The following is an 18,860-nucleotide window of genomic DNA, read 5'->3' on the forward strand; positions in this document are numbered from 1 at the left end:
CCACAAGGTGCGGGGCACAGCCCAAAAAAAAAAAAAAAAAAAAAAAAAAAAAAAGGGAGGAAGAATGGAACGCTGACACATGACCTCCTCACCCAAATTGGGACAAGAATTCCGTGAGGTAGCCCGGCCTGCGTGCCCAGAGCCTGGCAGAGTCACCTCCCAGTAGCTGGTAGTTCTCTTCCCTTCCCTGGTACAGATTCCTCTTGGTGCTTAGACCAGAAAAGGCAAATTTCTCCTGTGGGTCCTGCTAGATGCTCATGCTCAACTGCATTTACCTGTTCCCCCAGGCGTGCCAAGATCATCACAGCTAAGGCTTCCGATCTGCTGTGAAAGCTTCCCTCAACCAAAAGTTTTAACTTTAACTCATCATCTTTTAAGTTATAACCTTTTTTAAAAAATCACAAAACAATACATATTTGTTCTAAGAAATAGGAAACAATTTAGAAGTACATGATATAAAATGGGATAGGGCTTTCTTAATGCTACCTGTCTAGGTAACCACTCTTCACATTTGGTGTATGTCACGCTTATACAGATATACGTACAAGGAATTCGTTTTAATTTTGTTGCTGTTGTTTTTTTATCCAAAGGGGAAAAAAAAAAAAGAATCATGCTACTATTATATTAATCAAGGGTAGCAAACTCAAAATGGCCCTAGGGGATAGGTAGGTAATGTACCAGCTTCATAATAAATAAGAGTAAACAATAAATGAATGAAGAGCCCCAGAATCTGCATGTGAAACACAGAGGCACAGTCTTCATTTTCACAAAGAAATAGGCTCCCTCTCATCTTCCTTGAGACATGTGGCCCTCATAGTCCACCTTTTGTTTCTGTTTTTTGATAAAAGACAGAGAATAGTGCAATGTTTTACTAAGGAAAGCTGCAATACAAGGGCAGTGATCACTGCCCCGACCCCAGCCTCAGTGTCAGGGAGGCAATATGGAGTGGTGGGGACTGTGGGGTGGGGGGAGCACACGCTTCATCTACAGGAGTGGCTGCTCCTTGGCTCTAGGATTTGGTGCCCAGGAGGAAAGGAAACCGAGGGCTACCGGAAATCTGGGTGTTTATGTGTAATCATCTGATTTTTAAATGTTGGCTCCTACATTCAAACAGCCATTAGCCAAATCATCCATTTTTAACTTCCGTGACATTAATGTATCTCTCTCATTGTGTGTGTGTGTGTGTGGCTGTGTTGATATGGCTCCGTTGGCCGTATCATAATTTCATATCATAATGTACATATCACAACCACTTCCCCATTGAAAGACACTCAGACGATTTCCAGCTTTTAGCCCTTAGGCTTTCCAAAGGATAGATTTCTAGAAGTAGGTTTACTGCATCTGAAGAAAAAAGCACTTAAAATTTTGATGGACGTTTTGGACAGAGTTCCTTCACCTGATTTCTTCTCTCCCACTAACTACACGGTTCTGCCTTTCCCCTGTGTTAGTTTTTTATCTCATGGTGCCTACGCTTTGAGGTTAAGTCATCTCACATCCTTCTCAGAAGGAGGAAAGAAGGAATGGACAAGGGAAGGAAAGGCAGTTGGTCTATGAGATCGGTCTCCTCTTAGCCCAGCTGCTTTGTGACAGGGATGAGAGGCCCGGCTCCTGGTGGACCCACGTCCTTCGGGAAGGGTGTCCAGGCAGTGTAGCTTTCTCTCTACATTTACTGCATAGGCTCAGCTGTCTGAACCCCAGACTAGCCAGAAGGGAAGACTTTGGTGGGAAGGGGCCTGCCCCTGCCCTTGGCCTCCCAGAGGCCCAATCATTCTCCTTCCCTTGAAGGAATTAGAATGGGCACAGCTCCCATTTACTGAGCACCCTACTTGTGCCGGGAGGGCTGCATGCCATCTTGTTCTATGACCTCGTGTTTAACAACCCTCCATCCTGTGAGACTCACAGAGGCTAAGTCACCGCTGGCAGAGCTGGGATCCCAACCCACAGTCTGACTCCCAAACACACACAGTTCCAGTTGGCCATGCTGGGGTCACGGTGGGGTTCTAGGCCGACCCCAGAACCCACATATCCCCTGGGAAAGGACCGTCATGCCTCCTGCCCAAGTCCTGCGCTGGGGCTGTGGCTCGGTGACCTTGGGCAGCCAGGACCTCCGGCCACTGCCTCTTCCTACATTCCAGAGGCTCCCAGAGTGACCTTTCTGAACCCAAATCTGACCTGTTGGAAAGCCTCCCACATCTCCCCTTGACCACAGGGTGATGCCCTCCCTGTGGCCTCTAAGGAAGGCCCTCCCCACAGGGGCTCGCCAGTCTCTGCCCACCTCAGCACAGCCAACCTGAGCTGCTCCCGGTTCCCTTCATTCCCACCCACCCCCGGGCCTTTGCCCATGCTGTGACTCTGCCTAAAACACCCTTCCCCCATCACATCCACCTCTCCCACGTTTCAAGCCCCAAGTGCCACCCCCCCCACTGGGGACTTTAGTGCCTGAGCCTCACTGCCGGCCGAGTCCTGGTTGGGTCTGCCTCTCCCACCAGGCTGGAGGCTCTCAAAGGAAGGTCTGATTCCTCCCTGGGTCCTGAGCACAGAAGCCTGGACCCGAGAAGAGGGCAGGGGGCCTTAGCGGAAGCACAAGTCAGCCTCTGTCCCATCCCAGTCCCAGAGGCTGGACTGAATGACTGTGTGTCCAGGGGACCTGGGCCTTTCCCTCTCTCCCCTCCTCCCTTCCCCCCAGGATGGCATGAGGGTGGTGCAGGACACATTGCTGCCCAAGTACAGAGAGAGGCGGGCCCCCAGAGCAGATGCCTGCCAAGTGGGCCACGGCAGGCTGCACCTCCGTCCTGCACGCTTGAGAGCCCCCAGGTAGGGCCTGGCAAGACCCAGCCCCACTCAGGGTCCTCCTGACCTGAGTCCACCACAGCTCAGTGGCCTCAGGCTTAGGAACTGATGGAAGCGAAGATAGATGAGCCTCCCTGCCCGCAGTGCCTCGTCCTCTCCCGCTTCTCATGTCCATGTAGCCCCACCTCTGGGCCTTTGCTCACACCATTCTCTCTCCCAATCTCATCTCTGTCGGAAGAGAAATCTCTGGACAGCGAGGTAGAAGACCAGGTCTTAGCTATCAGCAAGGTGGGCAGAGCAGTCAGAAGGGGTCCTTTGCCCACAGAGCACTGGATATTGGCCCTGCTCTCCTGGCCACAGCAATGAGACCAGAACCCCATGCCCTGCACAGGGGCCATGAGGTCACCGTGCTGGGCCTTGCCCCGAAGGAGCGCTCCTTGTGGGCGGCGACTGATCCACTCAGAGCCTCTCTCTTGCAGAGTTGGCCTGTGACTTGCGGAGATCATGACAGATCCACCGAGATCAGGGGGTGGTAGGAGTCCTAGCACAGTGTGGGGAGCAGAGAGAAGCAGGCAGCGGCAGCGGGGCAGAGAGGGGCTGGGTTTGAGCGACAGTGGTTGTCACCAGAGTGGGGAACCAGGGAGGCCTATTTCTTCCCATCCCCACTGGACACTTTCTAAGCTTCGTGTCTTCCCTGCTTGTCCTCATGATAACCTCCATCAACTAAAGCCATCTGAACTCACCTACCTACCTACCTACCTACCTACCTACCTTCCTACCTACCTGGGTTTCTCCTAAAATCAAAGAACATGAAGTAGCAAAGATGTCATTAGACAAACAGACGACGCCCACTGTCGGCAAGGGTGCCGTGCCATTTGGAAGTGTGAATTGGTGTGACTTTCCTGGGAGCAACTTAGCAATAAATATCGAAGGGCTTAAAAAAGTAGTAACTTCTGACGCAGCAATCACACTTCTAGAAAGTACCCATGGGAAACAATCAGAGACACACAGAGCCAGAACAGGGAGATGGATATCTTAGCAGCTCTGTTTCTATTAACAAAATCATTGGAAAAAACCCAGTGTCCAATAGGGGGACATGGCAAATTCATTAGAGTACAGCCATATCATGGATTCATAGGCAGTCATCAAAATAGTACTTAAAAGATATTTAATGACACAAGGAGATGTCCAGAGTATACCCTCAATAGAAAAAAAAGGGAACAAACAAAAGTGCCTATAAAAATGCATAGACAAAACTAAAAAGATCTGCATCAAAGTAATATTGTTAAAAAGCTTAGCACATGGTGGGTGCTCAAGAAATCTCTCTCCGTCCTTTCTGACTAGACTCTGAACTTCTGATGCAAGCATTGGACTTGCAATAAATGTTTGCCAAAAGAATAAATAAAACTAAACATGTGATGTCCATCAGGGACATAGACTGAGACCTCAGTGGTAGGGGAGCGGTGGGGGGTAGGGCATCCTTGAGAAGTGGAGGCAGGGCATTCCTACACATAATACCATCAGAGGGAGAAGAAACTGAGTCTCAGAGGGGGAAGGAATGGCCAAGGTCACAGCAAGTTAGGGACAGAGCTGGGACTGACCGGGACAAGACCTCTGACTGTCAGCTGCCTTGCATCCAGTGGCTAGGGGGCTGGTCAGTGAATGAGGTTTAGGCTCGGGAGTCCATGGTCTATTCCTTTGGGGATGGTGTTGGCGGAAGAGGAGAGTGGTACCTGAGTCCCCTGACCCTCTGCCACAAAGTAGGCTGCTCAGAACTGAGCAGGAGGGAGGCATCACGAGTGGGTCCAGGGCTGCCGTGGTACCTCCCAGCCTGCGTACCTGCAGGTGATTCCTTGGAGGATAGCAGAAATGTAAGAAATCAGGATGGGTTGCCAGACCCTTAAATTTGTCCCCATCCCCTCACCTTGAAACTCAACAGGGGCATAGGTCTATCCCATGCCCAGCCATCTCACTGCTGCAATAACAGCCAAAACATGCCCAGGACCCAATCAAGGTCCCTATCACCCAGCAAGGCACCCAAGATCCAAACCAGACCTGATTCCGAAAGGCATCCAATGGTTAGATCTATGGGTAGATCTACAGAGAACCCAGCTAGCAGGCAGCCTGCAGCCAACAGCCCCAAGCACACACCCAGAGAATGTCCGCTGAGTGCTGGGGGTGGGCTTTCCCAAGGCCTCGCTTGCACTTTGTCCTGCCTCTCTCTCCTCTCCCACTCTCTCTCATGTTGCCCCACCTCGTCTTGGCCTGACCCCGGCCTGTGTCTTACAATCGCCCATTATGCTGGGGGTGGTGAGGCAGGCAGGGAGCTGTGTTCTCTGGGGCTCTGGAATAAAGGCGCCTGAACAGCAGAGGAAGTCACTCTCAATTAGCTGGGAAAGGGAGAAACACTAGAGCAGAGAGGAGAAGCCCGGGGTGTTTTCTGCAGCCTGTGGGAACGGCCTCGGAATGAAGCTGATTAAGCAGAAGGAGGGAGACACTGATCCTGGTTAAATGTGGTTCTAGGGCCGGGACAGAGCTCTTTCTTCAGGGCACGGCATCCTGCAGCCCCTGCTGCAAAGGCCTGTCTGGGACAAGCACCAGGAGGGTCCCTCTTCATACAGGGCCCCTTTGCTAAGGGTCTTTGGAACCTGCTTAGCCCCATGCCAGGCACTCTGGGGATATATGAGGGGAGGAGGCCACGGTGGCTTCAGGACATGATGAGAGATTAGGGTGAAGGCCTGCCTGGGCCAGAACAGTTTGTCCAGCCCTTGGCACACCTGTGGCTTGACAGAACTGGACGTTCTGATTAGGGAAGAGTTTTTACAAGGATCCCCAGAGGCTCTGCTTTTTTCAGCTGGTGGGGCTGAGATTACCACCTGTTCCCATTTCCTCTGACCTCTGGGAAGTCCTTCCTACCTTCCCTACCCCCACTCCCACCAGAAGCTGAAATGACAGCGGATCCTCTGCCTCACACTGTCCCAAGGGCCCCTCCTTGCCCCCCAGCTGCAGGCTCTGAGCTTCCTGAGGACAAGGGTAGTACCTGTCTCCTTCCAGCCGAAACACCACGCATGCCCTTGAAACATTTGGGAAGGGTAGGAGCGTGGGACAGAGGGAGGCCTGGTGATCAAGCTGGGCTGAGCTCCCAGCCTCCTGACCTCCAGCTCAAAACTCCTCAGTGGGTGTGAGAGTTTCCTAGGGAGAGTGAGTGTAGGGAACAGGCCTGGCCAGCACCTCCACCAGCCCCATCCCCGGCAGCTGCTTCTTTTGGATCCCCTCCTCTTCCCTGTGGTCTTGACGTTGCCTTGATCCAGCTGGGGTTCATGTTTCACCCAGAAAGGACTAGAAAAAAATGTATGTCTAGGCCCAGCACAAGGCTGCCTTTGTGTGGAGGTCAGATCCCAGGTGCTCTGTGGCCCAACTCAGTGGAGCTGTCCCCGGGAGAACAGCCATCTGGGCAGCTCAGAGCCCAGTCTGGGGACCAGAGCTTGAGGACCCTCCAGCTTCTTGGGAACTCAAGGAGACCCAGGTGAACTCTGATTCCTGCAGGCAAGCCTCCAAGAGCTCTCCAGAGGGACTGCAGCTTGGCAGTTAGGAGGCAGGGGCTGGCCAGGGCATGCAGGAGGGGAGGGGACCACACCTAAACGGTCCCAAAGAGGCAGTGTGCCAGTTAAGACTTCCACATCTTACTAGCTGTGTCATTCTGAGGAACTCACTGAACCTCTCTGAGCTCGGTTTGCCCTACCACATGAGAATGATAAAAGTGCCTACCCCACTGCTGCCATGAAGAGAAGATGACAGATGAAAGTTAATCCCTGAGCACAGAGCCTAGCATACGGTAAATGTTCAGTAAAAGTTGCTCTTATTAAGGGGGCAGATGTGTGGGGAAGAACGATTTAACTCCTCTTGTAATCCGCCGAAGCCCCCCCTCCGCAAACAGTCTTTGGTACAGATAGTTGCCTTTTCTCAGTTTTATGGAAATGGCAGCTTCGAGGCCCCTCCCCACATGTGGCTGCTCCAATATCCTCTCCCGTACAGAGTGTGGAGCCGGGACTCGTGGAGCTGCTGGGGAATCGTGGAAGTAAGCCCCAGGGCCAGGCCAGCACACAGTGGGCACTCAAGCCATGGTGAATCTGGATCTCACTGCAGCTGCGTTCCAGAGCCTCCCCCTCCACCCTTCAAAACCCTGGAGGCTACACGAGTTGGGGTTGGGAGGAGTGTGACCCACAGGGCAGCCTTGTGGGAGCCAATGAGGTCTGCTTGGCACTGCCCTGGGCAGTGCCTGGGGTCCCTTGGGCAGTGGTGCTGAGAAGCCTCCTCAGCCCCTCCCAGATTGTCCCCTTCTTCTTATCACCAGCCCTAGATGCTAAACTCCCAAGGGCAGACCACTCAGCTCAGGCCTAGGCCCAGAGGGAGCTTGAACGTCTGAGGCCAACTAGAGGTCCTCCTCATCCAGGAAGCACCCTGATCACCCAGTTCCCAGGGAGCAGGCCTTCCTGCCTCAGCCTCTGTGTGCCCTTCACCCAGAGCCTGTCTGCTCTCAGACTAGGAGTTCTCTGAGGCCAGGATACCGTCCATCTCAATATCCCCAGCAGCCTAGCCCTGCGCAGAGGATGGAGAGTCCAGGTTCGCCCCCAGCCTGGCTGTCCTTACCAGGTTCCCGAAGTCCTGATAAACCAGAATGGCCCCGCTGCCTCCCCTACAGTTGCCTACTCCTTCCCCACCCCTCCTTTAAAGTTGGTGCCCCCCTCCCCACCCTCGGCCCTTGCCTGGCCCCTGGCTGCCAGTCCTCTCTGATGGGTCCCTCTCTGGGATTCCCTACCCGCTTGTTTGAAACCTGTCTATTCTCTGTGCCTCACTGCTGCAGGGCTGCCAGATGCTAATTAAGATTAAGCAACTGAGGCCCAAGGGGCTCGGATTACTTGTTCCTCCTTGGAAACACTCCCCACACAGAATGCTCCACGGGACACTGAACTTGCCTCACATTGGCTCCCTTCCTGCCCCTTGAGTTGCAAAACACCAATGCCATCACTCACAGTCAGGACTTCTGAGCTCCAGGGCTTTGCTGTGTGAAGTCCCCGGGTGCTGACAGCTGCTCTTTGAGCGCTGCAGAGAAGGAATTATCCAGTCCAAGGAAAGAAAGCCTGAGCAAACTGATGGGACCTGCCAGAGGTGACGCAGCAACACAGCAAGTCAGTGAGCTGCCCTGGCTCTCGGGAAGAGAGTGTGGCAGTTGCCTGGGCCCAGCTGGCCCCTCTCCTGGGCTCTCTTGGTGCCTTTCAAACCCTTCCCCTTAGAAATCGGTCAATCCTTTCCTTGGTCCAGGTCCCTCTTCATCTCTAAGGAAGAGCAGAGAGGCAGAGTCCACTCCAGGAAAGTGCACACCTCAGGCCAGATCCCTGCCAAGGCCACCCCAAGACACCCAGCCTGGGAGAGGGGCAGCTTGTCTGATGGCAGCAGCGAGCCCCGCCACGGTGAGGGGATTGGCGTTTGGTCTCCAAGGGACCAGGCAGCCTGGGGAGCAGGGTATCCGAAGCCCTGGTCTAGTGTCTCCCCTTGTTACACCTTTTACGCCTCAGCTTCCTCACAGACCATGGGCATGGTGACCTTGGCCCAGCTTTCTGCCCTCCAGCCCACGACAGTGCTTGTGACAGAGCAGAGAGGTCCCGACTCTGTTCCTGCCCTCACATCAGGCCTGTCCTCTGACCGTGAAAGCCAAGTCAGAAGAAACTCTGAGGGAAGAGTCTTTGGAACAAAGGCCCCAGTCCTCTCCCCCTTCCTCCTGCCCCTGGTTCTGGCCTCTGTATTGCCCCATTTAGGGACCCTTGGAACTGGCCTCCCCAGCTAGTCCCACTTTGAATGCTACCACCCACTCCCCTAAATCCACAATCCCTGTCTAGCCACAAGGAAGACCCCAGATGTACCCACATCGAAGAACATTCTACAAAATACACAAGCAATTCAACAGTCAGCTTGTCATCTCCCCCGACCAGCTCCCACCCAAACGCCCAAGGGAGCGGGAGTGGCCTCCAGATCACCAGCTGGCTTCTCTGAGGAGCCTGAAGCTGGGCAAATCACAACTGGGAAAACCAGCACCTGAGAGGCGACACAGACCAGCGACAAGACGGCAACAATGTACCATCCCAAGGACGGCACTGAACCCGGGAGGCAGTGACCCTCTGTGCCAGACACCGATTGCTTGCGTTTTTTTTTTAAACGTCTGTTGTTGCTACAATATTCTTGTACAGCCAATAAAAATGAACAAAAGCTGTGTTATTATCATTTTGATGACTTGCCAGGGTAAATGATAACTCTGCTTCTCACAAGGTGCAATTATCTGGAAGTGAACGTCCTTAAAAGAGCATGTGGCCTCCCAAGCTTCCAAAAACAACTCTGCCAGCTCGGGCCAGCCAGCCTGCCCCTGGGCCCAGTCAACCAGCTTGGACTCTCCAAGGCCTTGCTTATCTGGGCCTCCTCCCGTCCTTCAGGGACCCCGAGCCGAGATCCCAGGTATCGACGTCTTGCCCTGGATGAGGCCCCAGCTGTCTTTCTACCTCTGACCTCTCTCCTTCCCAAACTTCTTGAAGAAAAAAACTTCCTCCCACTTCCTTCCATCAAGCTTGGCCCTGATGGCGGCAAAGAGGGAAGGGGTGTGGTGGGGTCCCTGGGGCATGGAGATCAGCAGGATTTCTGCCTGCCCTGTCCCCCAAAGTTCTGTCCTGTGTGGGTCCCCTGGCTTGCTTTGTTAGTGTCCCATCAACCCCCTCCAGCACACCCAGCACAGCTCCATCCCTGCCCTGGACCACCCTACTCTGCCCAGCAGCCTCCCACCTGGCTCACCTGGAGAATTCAACTGGGCATCTTTCACCTTCGCTGGGGACGAGAGCTTGAGAGCATGGCTTAGGGGCTCTTTGGAGAGTGTGTGCCCGTCAGTCAGGGAGCTGGCAGGGGAGGGGGAAAACAATTGTTAGAAGATGGCAGACTGGCCTGGGCTCCCGATGCTGGCCCAGAACACGTCTCAGCAGCCCCGGGGGTGACGCTGGCATCTCTGCCTCCCGGGGTAGTCAGGGGACAAGACCTTAGTAGTTGCAGGAGCTAACCTCACCCCCACGCCACCCTCTCCCTTCAGGTTCTAAGGACTCAGTAGAAAGAAAAATCAAGTCTTGCTCTGCTCTGATTTGCTGTGAGACTCTGGGCAAATGCATGCCTCTCTCTGGGCTCAAGCGTCCCCATCTGGACAGAGAAAGGCTTGGGGTCTGGCACTGGAGGATTCTGAGCACTACTCCAGTGGCATGAAAACTTTGAGGGTTGGGAGGTGCCCCCACCCCCTTTCTCTCCACACCCACCAGCCCTCAGGCTTTGGGAATAGCCATGCTTAGAAACTCAGAGTGGAGCTGAGGACACTCCTACAGCTCTCACGAGTCCTAAGCAAGCCCCCAAGTGAGGCCCTCTCCCCCGCAACGGTGTCTGTGAGTGTGCCCTATGTCCATTCCCTGATGGACAGAACAGGCATGGGACCAGGGAAATCTGGGGCTCTTGCCATCTGTCTTCACTCCTGGCCCCGATCCCCCTTGCCTCCCAGGCTTGGCGGCTCTGGACAATGAATCTCCTCTTCTGGTCAACACAGCCCACGGGGTTACTGGGCCTCCATTATCAACTCAGCCTCACTGCTCCTTGACATGATTCCTCCTCAGGGTTCAACTGGCCAGACCTCAATCTCCTGGGTGGATGAGCAGATGGGGTTCAGTATACACCTCAGGGTCAAGCAGGATTACTCAACTCCGGGGACACCTTTCACAGTCATCGGGTATGTAAACAGAGCCTACTGGAGTTGTGCAGTGTGCAACCTGTGCAGCTGGTCTTGGCATCCCTGAAGGCAGGACACTGGCTCCAGGGAATCCCACCTGTCTGTCGGGGTGGGGCTGGTCCCATCCCTACCTAGTCCCCAGGCAGCTTGCTCAGTTACCTGCTTCTCACATTCGTCCTTACTCCTTGCTGGTACCGCAGGTTCAAATTAAGTTTGCAAACACATTCAGGCCCACCTGGTGGCAGTCTGTTTAAGAACCTGAGATAGGTTTTAAAGCAAAAGACATCATGAGGTTATGAAGGGAGGGCAGTGAGGAGGAGGGGGATGAGTGGGGTGCCAAGCTGGTCCCCTTCTTGGGAACTTTGTGAACAAGGCTGGGCCACGGGGCTGAAGCAGCCCTTCTGTTGCTATGGTGACCTGCTCCAGGGAGGCTGCCGGAAGGACTGAAAAGATGACAAAGCATGCTTCTGGGGTGAGGCCTGCTGTGCCAGGCAGAGGGAAACAGAGGGTTCTGAACACCGTGGGACTTGTCCTGCTGACTTTGGATCATCGGTTACTGCCATTACTCTCTTGGATTGTGGAGTAAAAGCTGCCTCCACCTTGGGACAAAGAAGACTATAATGTTATCAAATGGCTCCTGAGCTCTGGGCTCAGACAATTACAGGGCAAATGGGGGGACACACACATAACTAGGCTGAGGGTCCCACACTGAGAGTCCGGGGGAGGACTGTGAACTTGGTGTAACATCCACGCTCTATCTCGGCCCCTGTCCTCAAAAGATAGGGCTGCCCACAGGGTAAACCCAGTGCTTAAAGCCAATCAGCTTTTGAAAACACCAGCTGTGGGCAGCCACCCCCAAATCAGCCGAGGCATCACTGGCTGTAATCTCCCACCGTCTTAACTGCTTCCTCACAAACAAGCCTGTTTTTAAATCCTCACCATCAAAAGGTACAGGCAGCATTTCTGCCACCTAATAAAATTTGCATAAACTGGTTCTGGTTTTAAAATAGCTAAACGGGTTTCCCTGGTGGCGCAGTGGTTAAGAATCTGCCTGCCAATGCAGGGGACACGGGTTCGAGCCCTGATCCAGGAAGATCCCACGTGCCGCGGAGCAACTAAGCCCGTGTGCCACAACTACTGAGCCTGCGCTCTAGAGCCGCGAGCCACAACTACTGAGCCCACGTGCCACGACTACTGAAGCGCGCATGCCTAGAGCCCGTGCTCTGCAACAAGAGAAGCCACTGCAATGAGAAGCCCGCACACCGCAAGAAAGAGTAGCCCCTGCTCGCCACAACTAGAGAAAGCCCGCGCAGCAACAAAGACCCAATGCGGCCAAAAATAAAATAAATAAATTTTTAAAAAAATCCACCTAATTATCCAAATGAGTAAAATATGCTCTTCTTCTTGGTTTGAACCTTCAAGATTTAGTCCCCTTAGGGGGAGGGTATCCTTGTCCATCATCTGAAACAGAATTTGCTGGACCTCCCTATAACTTTTTCCTGCTTACTTCACTCAAGGTCATACTAGTAACAAACTCTACAGGTCTGGCTTGTAACACAAAAATGAGCGAAACTGCATCGCGTCGAGGGCCATCTGCCCCTTCCCAAGGTGGCTGCTGCCTCACACGTCTTTGTTGGCCGTGGTCGTCTTTAGTTTTTAATCCTCACCTGCATTACTAGTGGTCACTTCTTGCCACTGTCACTGTGCTGGCCTCTAGCAGCTCACCTCCCTCCTACTTTACAGGGTTTTTTGGTAGCAGACTAGGAAATAAAATATCCAAGCTTGTTAGAATTGTCAGTTAACTCAGAGGAGATGGCTTCCAAAGTGGAATTTATGTTTTCCTCAAAGAAAAGAGATTTGGGGAGCAATCCCTTCAGTTTTGACTCCTCAAAAGCATTTTGGGCCCCTTCTAATTCTTGCTGCTCTTCCAGAAGGTACAAGTGGCTGGTAAATGACCCCAGTAAGTGAGGTACGACTATTATAGTCAACACGGTGAGCCTGTCAAAGGTGATTAACACAGTATCCCTGTCATTCTGGAATCTTAGACTCCTCCTGGAATACAGCGCTCCAGACCTTGGCTCAGTCCCAGAGGCGGAAGTTCCTAAGCAGCAGAATGACAGTAATGGTGGGAGAACGGCCCAAGGAGGCTGACTTGCCTCTGCTTTTCTCATTCCTACGAGGAAGAAGAAGATCCAAAAAGTATCCCTGGTGAGGACAGGAATTGCTCTCAACCCCAGCTCACACTCCACACACACACACACACACACACACACACACACACACACACAAACACTATGAGCATCTTGCCTTACTCACTTTCACAGAAGCAAAAACTTCTTCAGCACCTGCCCAGTAGCACAGGGAGCAAGAAAACACTTGAAGGGCATGTATGAGCAGACATATTGTGAGGTGTGTGGGGCAGGCAGAGCAGTCTGGGAGAGCCTGCATCCTCCTTTCTCCTCCAATCTTGGCAGAAGAGCTGATGGGAACCATTTAAAGACACAGCCTGCCAAAAGCTTCCTTCAGCTCCTCCAGGAAGTCCTCCTGGATTATCCCCAACACCTCTCACCCTTGTAGCCCTCAAACACTCAGGTTTGGGCTTTGAAGGCCACACGTGGCTTGGGAAGCTCCTTGAGAGTAGGGGTCATGTCTGATTCAACCCTGACCTCTGTCCCTAAGTTCTCTCTGGCATGCAGTTGGAGCTCAGTAAATGTTGGTTGGATCTAATTGTTCCCAAGTTGTCACTATGTGTGTGACACGTAAGTCGAGGGGAGCCTTCATTTCCCATGTGAACCCCTCATGGATGGGGATCCATCTCCTCTTTATTTCTGTGGCTCTTTCTTCCCAATCAACCCTCTGCTCTGTGTGCAGTAGGTGTTCAATAAATGCTTTCTTGAAACAATAGAGCATTGAGATTTACCAGAGTCGGCCTGTTCAAGTCACGTTACTTGCCGTACGACCTTGGACAAGTCACTGTACCTCTCTTAGCTTGGTTTTCTGCCTAAATCCTATGGCTGTTGTGAGGATAAGAGGATACATGTAAAGTGCTTAGTACATCCACAGCTCTCACCCTTACTGGTGAACTCTCATGGATCTTGTGGGGAATAAGTAGGAGGAAATTCTTTGGTGAGATTAGGATGGTGACTAAGTAGGGTGAAAATTCCCAATCCAAGTCTGGGGGTCCAGGCACCCTGCCAAGCCTGGGTACTCTCCCTGGGGGGCAGCGTGGGGGCCGGGAGGTGGGAAGAGGGTGTGATCCTTGTTCCTTACATGGTCCTCAGGGTGGAGCTGGCAGACCTGAGCAGGAGTGCCTCTGGCATGGTCCCCGAGGGGTGGCCACACCCTGCGAGCTCACCGGGGAGAGAGCGAGAACCTCAGAGAGCTTGTCCCAGCGTTCCCTGGGAGAGCTGCATCAGCCCCAGAGAGGTCCAGCACCACAAAACCACCCTGCAATAGAGACACAGCGTGAGTCACCTCGTGGCCTGGCTGGGCTAGGGGGCACCTGCCCTCCTTCCTGGACATGACTCCCTGGCTCCCGGCCTCGTTACCTGACTGCAATTTACCGCCTCCTAAGCCCACATGCTCTGATCGCATCAGGAACAACACAGCATTGCAGGAGGCGGCTGCCTTCGGGCTCCGGGCTCTCTAGTCCCCAGGGCCAATCGGTCACCAGGATGAGCAAATACATCAAATTCTCTGGCCTCCTGCTTTGCAAAGACTCCTGCCCACTATTGGCAACCGCCCCGCCCCACACTCCCGTTTCTTGTTCTGGTTCTCACCTCTCTCTGCTCTGGGGGCAAAGGGAGAACCCTACTCCTATACGCCACAGGATGTTTTCAATGGCGGGCGTTGCCCAGATACTTTCCCAAATCCTGAAAACCCCAAGTAGGGAGAGGAGCAGTGCCTCCTCCAAATCCCACCATCCTGGCCACACAGGCTGGTCCCTCTGCACAGGCTGGAGCTCTCAAAGCAGTGACCTAGTCTGCAGTGCTGCTTCCCACTGGCTTCCCCTTTCCCCTGCACAGTGGACCCCACGCCCACCACCGCTCGTTAGTCTGCACGACCTGCCTGTCTCACCTCAAAGATCAGTCCCCCTGAAATCTCTCTTGTGATTCCTGACTCCCAGCCGGAAGAACCCCACTGAGGACTTAGAGAGGACTGCATGCCGAGAGGGTCTGGCTGCTGCAGGGCGCTCACCTTCCTCCTTGGGGCTGGCAGGCACAGAGCTCAACATCCCCTGTGCTCCTTCAGCTAAAGCATCATGGGTGTGGGAGCCAGCGCTGCCGGGTCCCCTGGTTCCAGGTGATGATGCAGTGGGGCTGGGCGTCAGTGGGGATCCGCCCCATCCTGCCTTGGGCTACGGGTGAGGTGTGGCCCAAGATACCTCTGACCCATCTGGCGCAGGTCCTAGCTGCTCACCTGTGAGGCTTACATAAAGAGGGCGGGAGGCAGGGGAGGGGTCTAGATGCCAGTGCAGGTGGGTGTGCTGGCTGTCATCCTTGGTAGAGCCACACGACGACACTGTTCCTGCCACTGGGCCCTCCACCTGGAGCCAGCCCTGGGCCCCAGGGGCTGGGCAGGAGGTTTGACTTTTTTTTTTTTTTTTAGCTTTTCTTTACTAAATGCACGTATTGTGCCAAGTGCTTTATGTGCGTTAGCTCCTTGCATTCTCCCAACAACCTAATGTGGAATGTAGTAATAGTCCCATTTTGCAGGTGAGGTGACAGAGGCCCAGAGAGTTTTAGACTTGTTCAGTGTCACACACCCAGCAAGAGGCAGAGATGGCATTTGAAATCCAGGTCTCCATAACTGGCCCTGAAACCAGGACACCACATAAGCTAGATCTAATCGTTATTTGTATCATAAAATTCAGCCAACAGCTCCATCTCACATTGCCTCTGGCAAGCCCCTCTTCCATGGTAACAATATCTCTGCACGTTGCCCTCTGTCCTCAAACGCCCCCTCCACTGCCACCTCATTCCAGAGACTCTCAGGTTTGTGGCAGTAAACCTGCATCTTCTAAAACCTGGGCCATGCTCTCTAGAAACCTCCCTCCCAATCACTGTGCTGTTTCGCCTCCCACTTCCATCACCCCAGAGTTACCTCCCCACCTTAGTTTTCACCTGCCAACTGCCTTGGGGTGAGTGGGGATTGGATGAAGTAAAAAAATGGAGGCAGTCCCACTGGGTGTTAGGGGGAACTTAAGTCCTAATTTGAAGGCTAAGGGTCAGGGCATAGCAGCAGGATGGGGCAGGAGTTATTCCAAGGCCCTCCACCCAGTCAGATGGCAGATGACTTCCAGATTGCTACACTAAGCTGGCATGTCACTACCAGCACACCAACTTCAAGAGAATTCTGCCCTTTCAAATTCCAGTTTCTTTGTTTGTTTTTTGGCTGGGCTGTGTGGCATGTGAGATCTTAGTTCCGCAACCAGGGATTGAACCTGTGCCCCTTGCATTGGAAACGTGGAGTCTTAACCACTGGACCACCAGGGAAGTCCCAAATTCCAGTTTATTTTATTTTATTTTATTTTTTATAAATTTATTTATTTTATTTATTTATTTTTGGCTGCGTTAGGTCTTCCTTGGGGCACATGGGCTTTCTCTAGTTGCAGGAACGGGAACTACTCTTCGTTGCGGTTCACGGGCTCTAGGCACACGGGCTTCAGTAGTTGTAGCCCACGGGCTCAGTAGCTGTGGCTCGCGGGCTCTAGAGTGCAGGCTCAGTAGTTGTGGTGCACAGGCTTAGTTGCTCTGCGGCATGTGGGATCTTTCTGGACCAGAGCTCGAACCCGTGTCCCCTGTATTGGCAGGCGCATTCTTAACCACTGTGCCACCAGGGAAGCCCCAAATTCCAGTTTCTTAATGGCCTTTTTCCCCAGTGATCCTTGCCCACTGCCACCTCAGGGCACCCTGACAATTTGGGTCCGGGGTGTTGGTCCTGAGCCTCCCATGAGTCATGAGCCCTTTGAGAACCTGCTAGAAGCCCTCCCCTTGCCCCGCCATCAATGCTTCCAGATGCTCTCTTGCAGTTTCAGGGCACCCAGGGGGCTTTGGAAGCCCATGCTATATTAACAACCAACCCAGTGAACCCCAGAAGGGAATGTGGACTCTTCCTCTTTCCTGAAGAGAATACGGGCTGCCCCTCTTCTCCTCCTCCTCCCGCTTTCCTAGTGAGGACAGAGCATTGTTATTGATGATTGGAGTTGGCACTGGGGGTTGATGTGGGTGGGGATGGCGGGAGAAATGTCCTCACTTCGGCTAGCAGGAACATATGCCCAGATCCCTCAGCCCCTCCCGGGCAGCTCGACAACCACTCTGGATGTAGAGTTTCCAAACTGATGAGGAGGCTGGGCAAATGGGCTTATTCTAGGCAGGAGGGCTTGGGAAATGTGTCATCTTCCCTTTCTATCCCCTCTCAAAAGCCACAAGGTTGCCTCCCCCGGCAGAAGCTTCCAACTGTTCTTCAGACCCTTCCTCCTTCCGGAAGCCCTCTGGGAGGGACCCCCAGCTCTCATGTTTCTTCCTGGAGCTGCCCTGGCTGAGCCCATCCCAGAGCACTTAACATTTAGAGTCTGGGTGTTACTTTTTAAAACATAATTGTCTACCATGAGATAAAAATCTTAAGCCCATATTCTCAGAGCTGGAAATGATCTTTTCCTGCCCCATGACTGACGGCTCCCTGAGGGTCCTCCTTCCTACTATGATTATTGACTGAGTGCCTCCTCTACAGACATTGCAGGGGGCCTGGGGGCAGAGGTGAGCCCAGTGAGCCTGGTCCCTGCCTCGAAGGCTTAGAGATGATGGGACTGACGGTCAATAAACAAAGATGCATTCAAGGTCACTGTGGGGTCACCAGACCCAGGCTGGGGTAGGGGGTACAGTGAAATTAAAGGGAGAAAGTTGGATAAGGGTGAAGGTTTATTTTATGAGAGGCAGAGGGCAAGCGTCACAGGCAATGGTGCCGCAGGGGAGGCTGGTGCAGACAGAAAAGGATACAGGGCCCTGGTCATAGACTCAGGCTGTGGACCGTCCCTGGCCTTCGTCCCCCAGCTCACAGGGGGACCTTGGCCAATGCAGAGATCTTTTGGGGATCCATGGTCTCTTGGAAAGGGTGAGGACAGGGCAAGGGTGGTCTAAGACATATCCCCCCAGATCCACCAGAAGGAACATATTTGGGGCAGGCACTCAGGGGCCCTTGACTGTGACTGAGCCCACAGTCTAAGGGCCCAACAGCAGAGTGTTTGCTGACAGGCCAAAGGCTAGTCCCAGCTTCACCTTGGCTCCCACCATCCATGGGGGTGGGGCCGTCCGGCCAGCCAGCTGACTTCTAACCCATTTGGCAGTGGCTCAGTGTTTAACCCTGTCTAGCTAATTACACAGTCTGCACTGTCACACTGAGCTCCCCTGCAAAGCCTGGAAGGAGTCTGATCATGCCCAAGACAGGTCCCTGGGCACTGGGACATCTGGATTCTAGCCCAGGTTCTACCTTAGTTGGGTAAACTTGGGCAAGTCCCTGGTCCTCTCTGGGACTCAAGTTTCCTCAGATAAGTCACAGACAGAGGGCCTTCCAGTTTTCTGTCTATGACTGGTGATTTGGGGGCCTGAGCTGGAATTCTGCTTCACCAGGCAGAGACAAGGCTACGAGGTCGGGTGTTACTAGGCTCCCAGGCCTGAGGAGCCGGGGTAAAACAAGGCAAGAATAATGATAGTAATGGCTAATAGCTAACAGGTATGCAGCACTAACTGTGTGCTAGGCAATGTTCTGTGCACCTTACACATATATTAACACATTTAATCCTCACAACAGCCCTGTAAGGTAATTCCTATCACTATCCCCACTTTACAGATGAGGAAACTGAAGTACAAGGAGATTATGTAACTTGCTCAAGGTCTTTCAGTTAGCAGAGTAGGATGCAAATTTGGGCAAGTGGGCTTCAGTGTTTATGCTCTTAACCAACAGGCTATACCTCAATAGTCTCAGGTCTACTGGGTGATTCGAGTGGGTGGGGCAGGGGCAAAAGGGCGGGAGGTATAGAAAGGTGGGCATCCCATGGTCCTCTAAACTCCTGCTTCCAATCATTCATCATTAGACCCTTCTTTATACCCTTCCTCCAAAATTTTGAAAAATTTTGTATATAGGCAAGGTTTACACCATCAAACCATTTTCTTATGTTGTATTGATGACAGACACAGATAACTGTCAATTGGTGTTTTGAATCATCATTGGGAGAGCAGTATGAAGCTTGGAGTTGACATAATTCCAA

General features: G+C 53.0%; 1 protein-coding gene across 3 annotated transcripts in view; it reads right to left on the minus strand.

Annotated features, from left to right (window-relative positions):
- Positions 1 to 18,860, minus strand: part of ACSBG1 (acyl-CoA synthetase bubblegum family member 1) — a 54,008-nt gene that overhangs the window by 16,595 nt on the left and 18,553 nt on the right. The window contains exons 5-6 of one of the 3 annotated variants that reach the window (XM_007173444.3): positions 10,754 to 10,852; positions 9,628 to 9,728 (exon numbers count right to left, since the gene is read on the minus strand). In XM_007173444.3, coding sequence (XP_007173506.2) covers positions 9,628 to 9,728; positions 10,754 to 10,852 — 200 coding nt within the window. Of the gene's footprint in view, positions 1 to 9,618; positions 9,729 to 10,753; positions 10,853 to 18,860 lie in introns of all 3 variants that reach the window. The other 2 variants (XM_057543162.1, XM_007173445.3) reach the window with 2 other exon arrangements.

This window comes from Balaenoptera acutorostrata, chromosome 3, assembly GCF_949987535.1.
Source record: "Balaenoptera acutorostrata chromosome 3, mBalAcu1.1, whole genome shotgun sequence".
Taxonomy (NCBI): Eukaryota; Metazoa; Chordata; class Mammalia; order Artiodactyla; family Balaenopteridae; genus Balaenoptera; species Balaenoptera acutorostrata.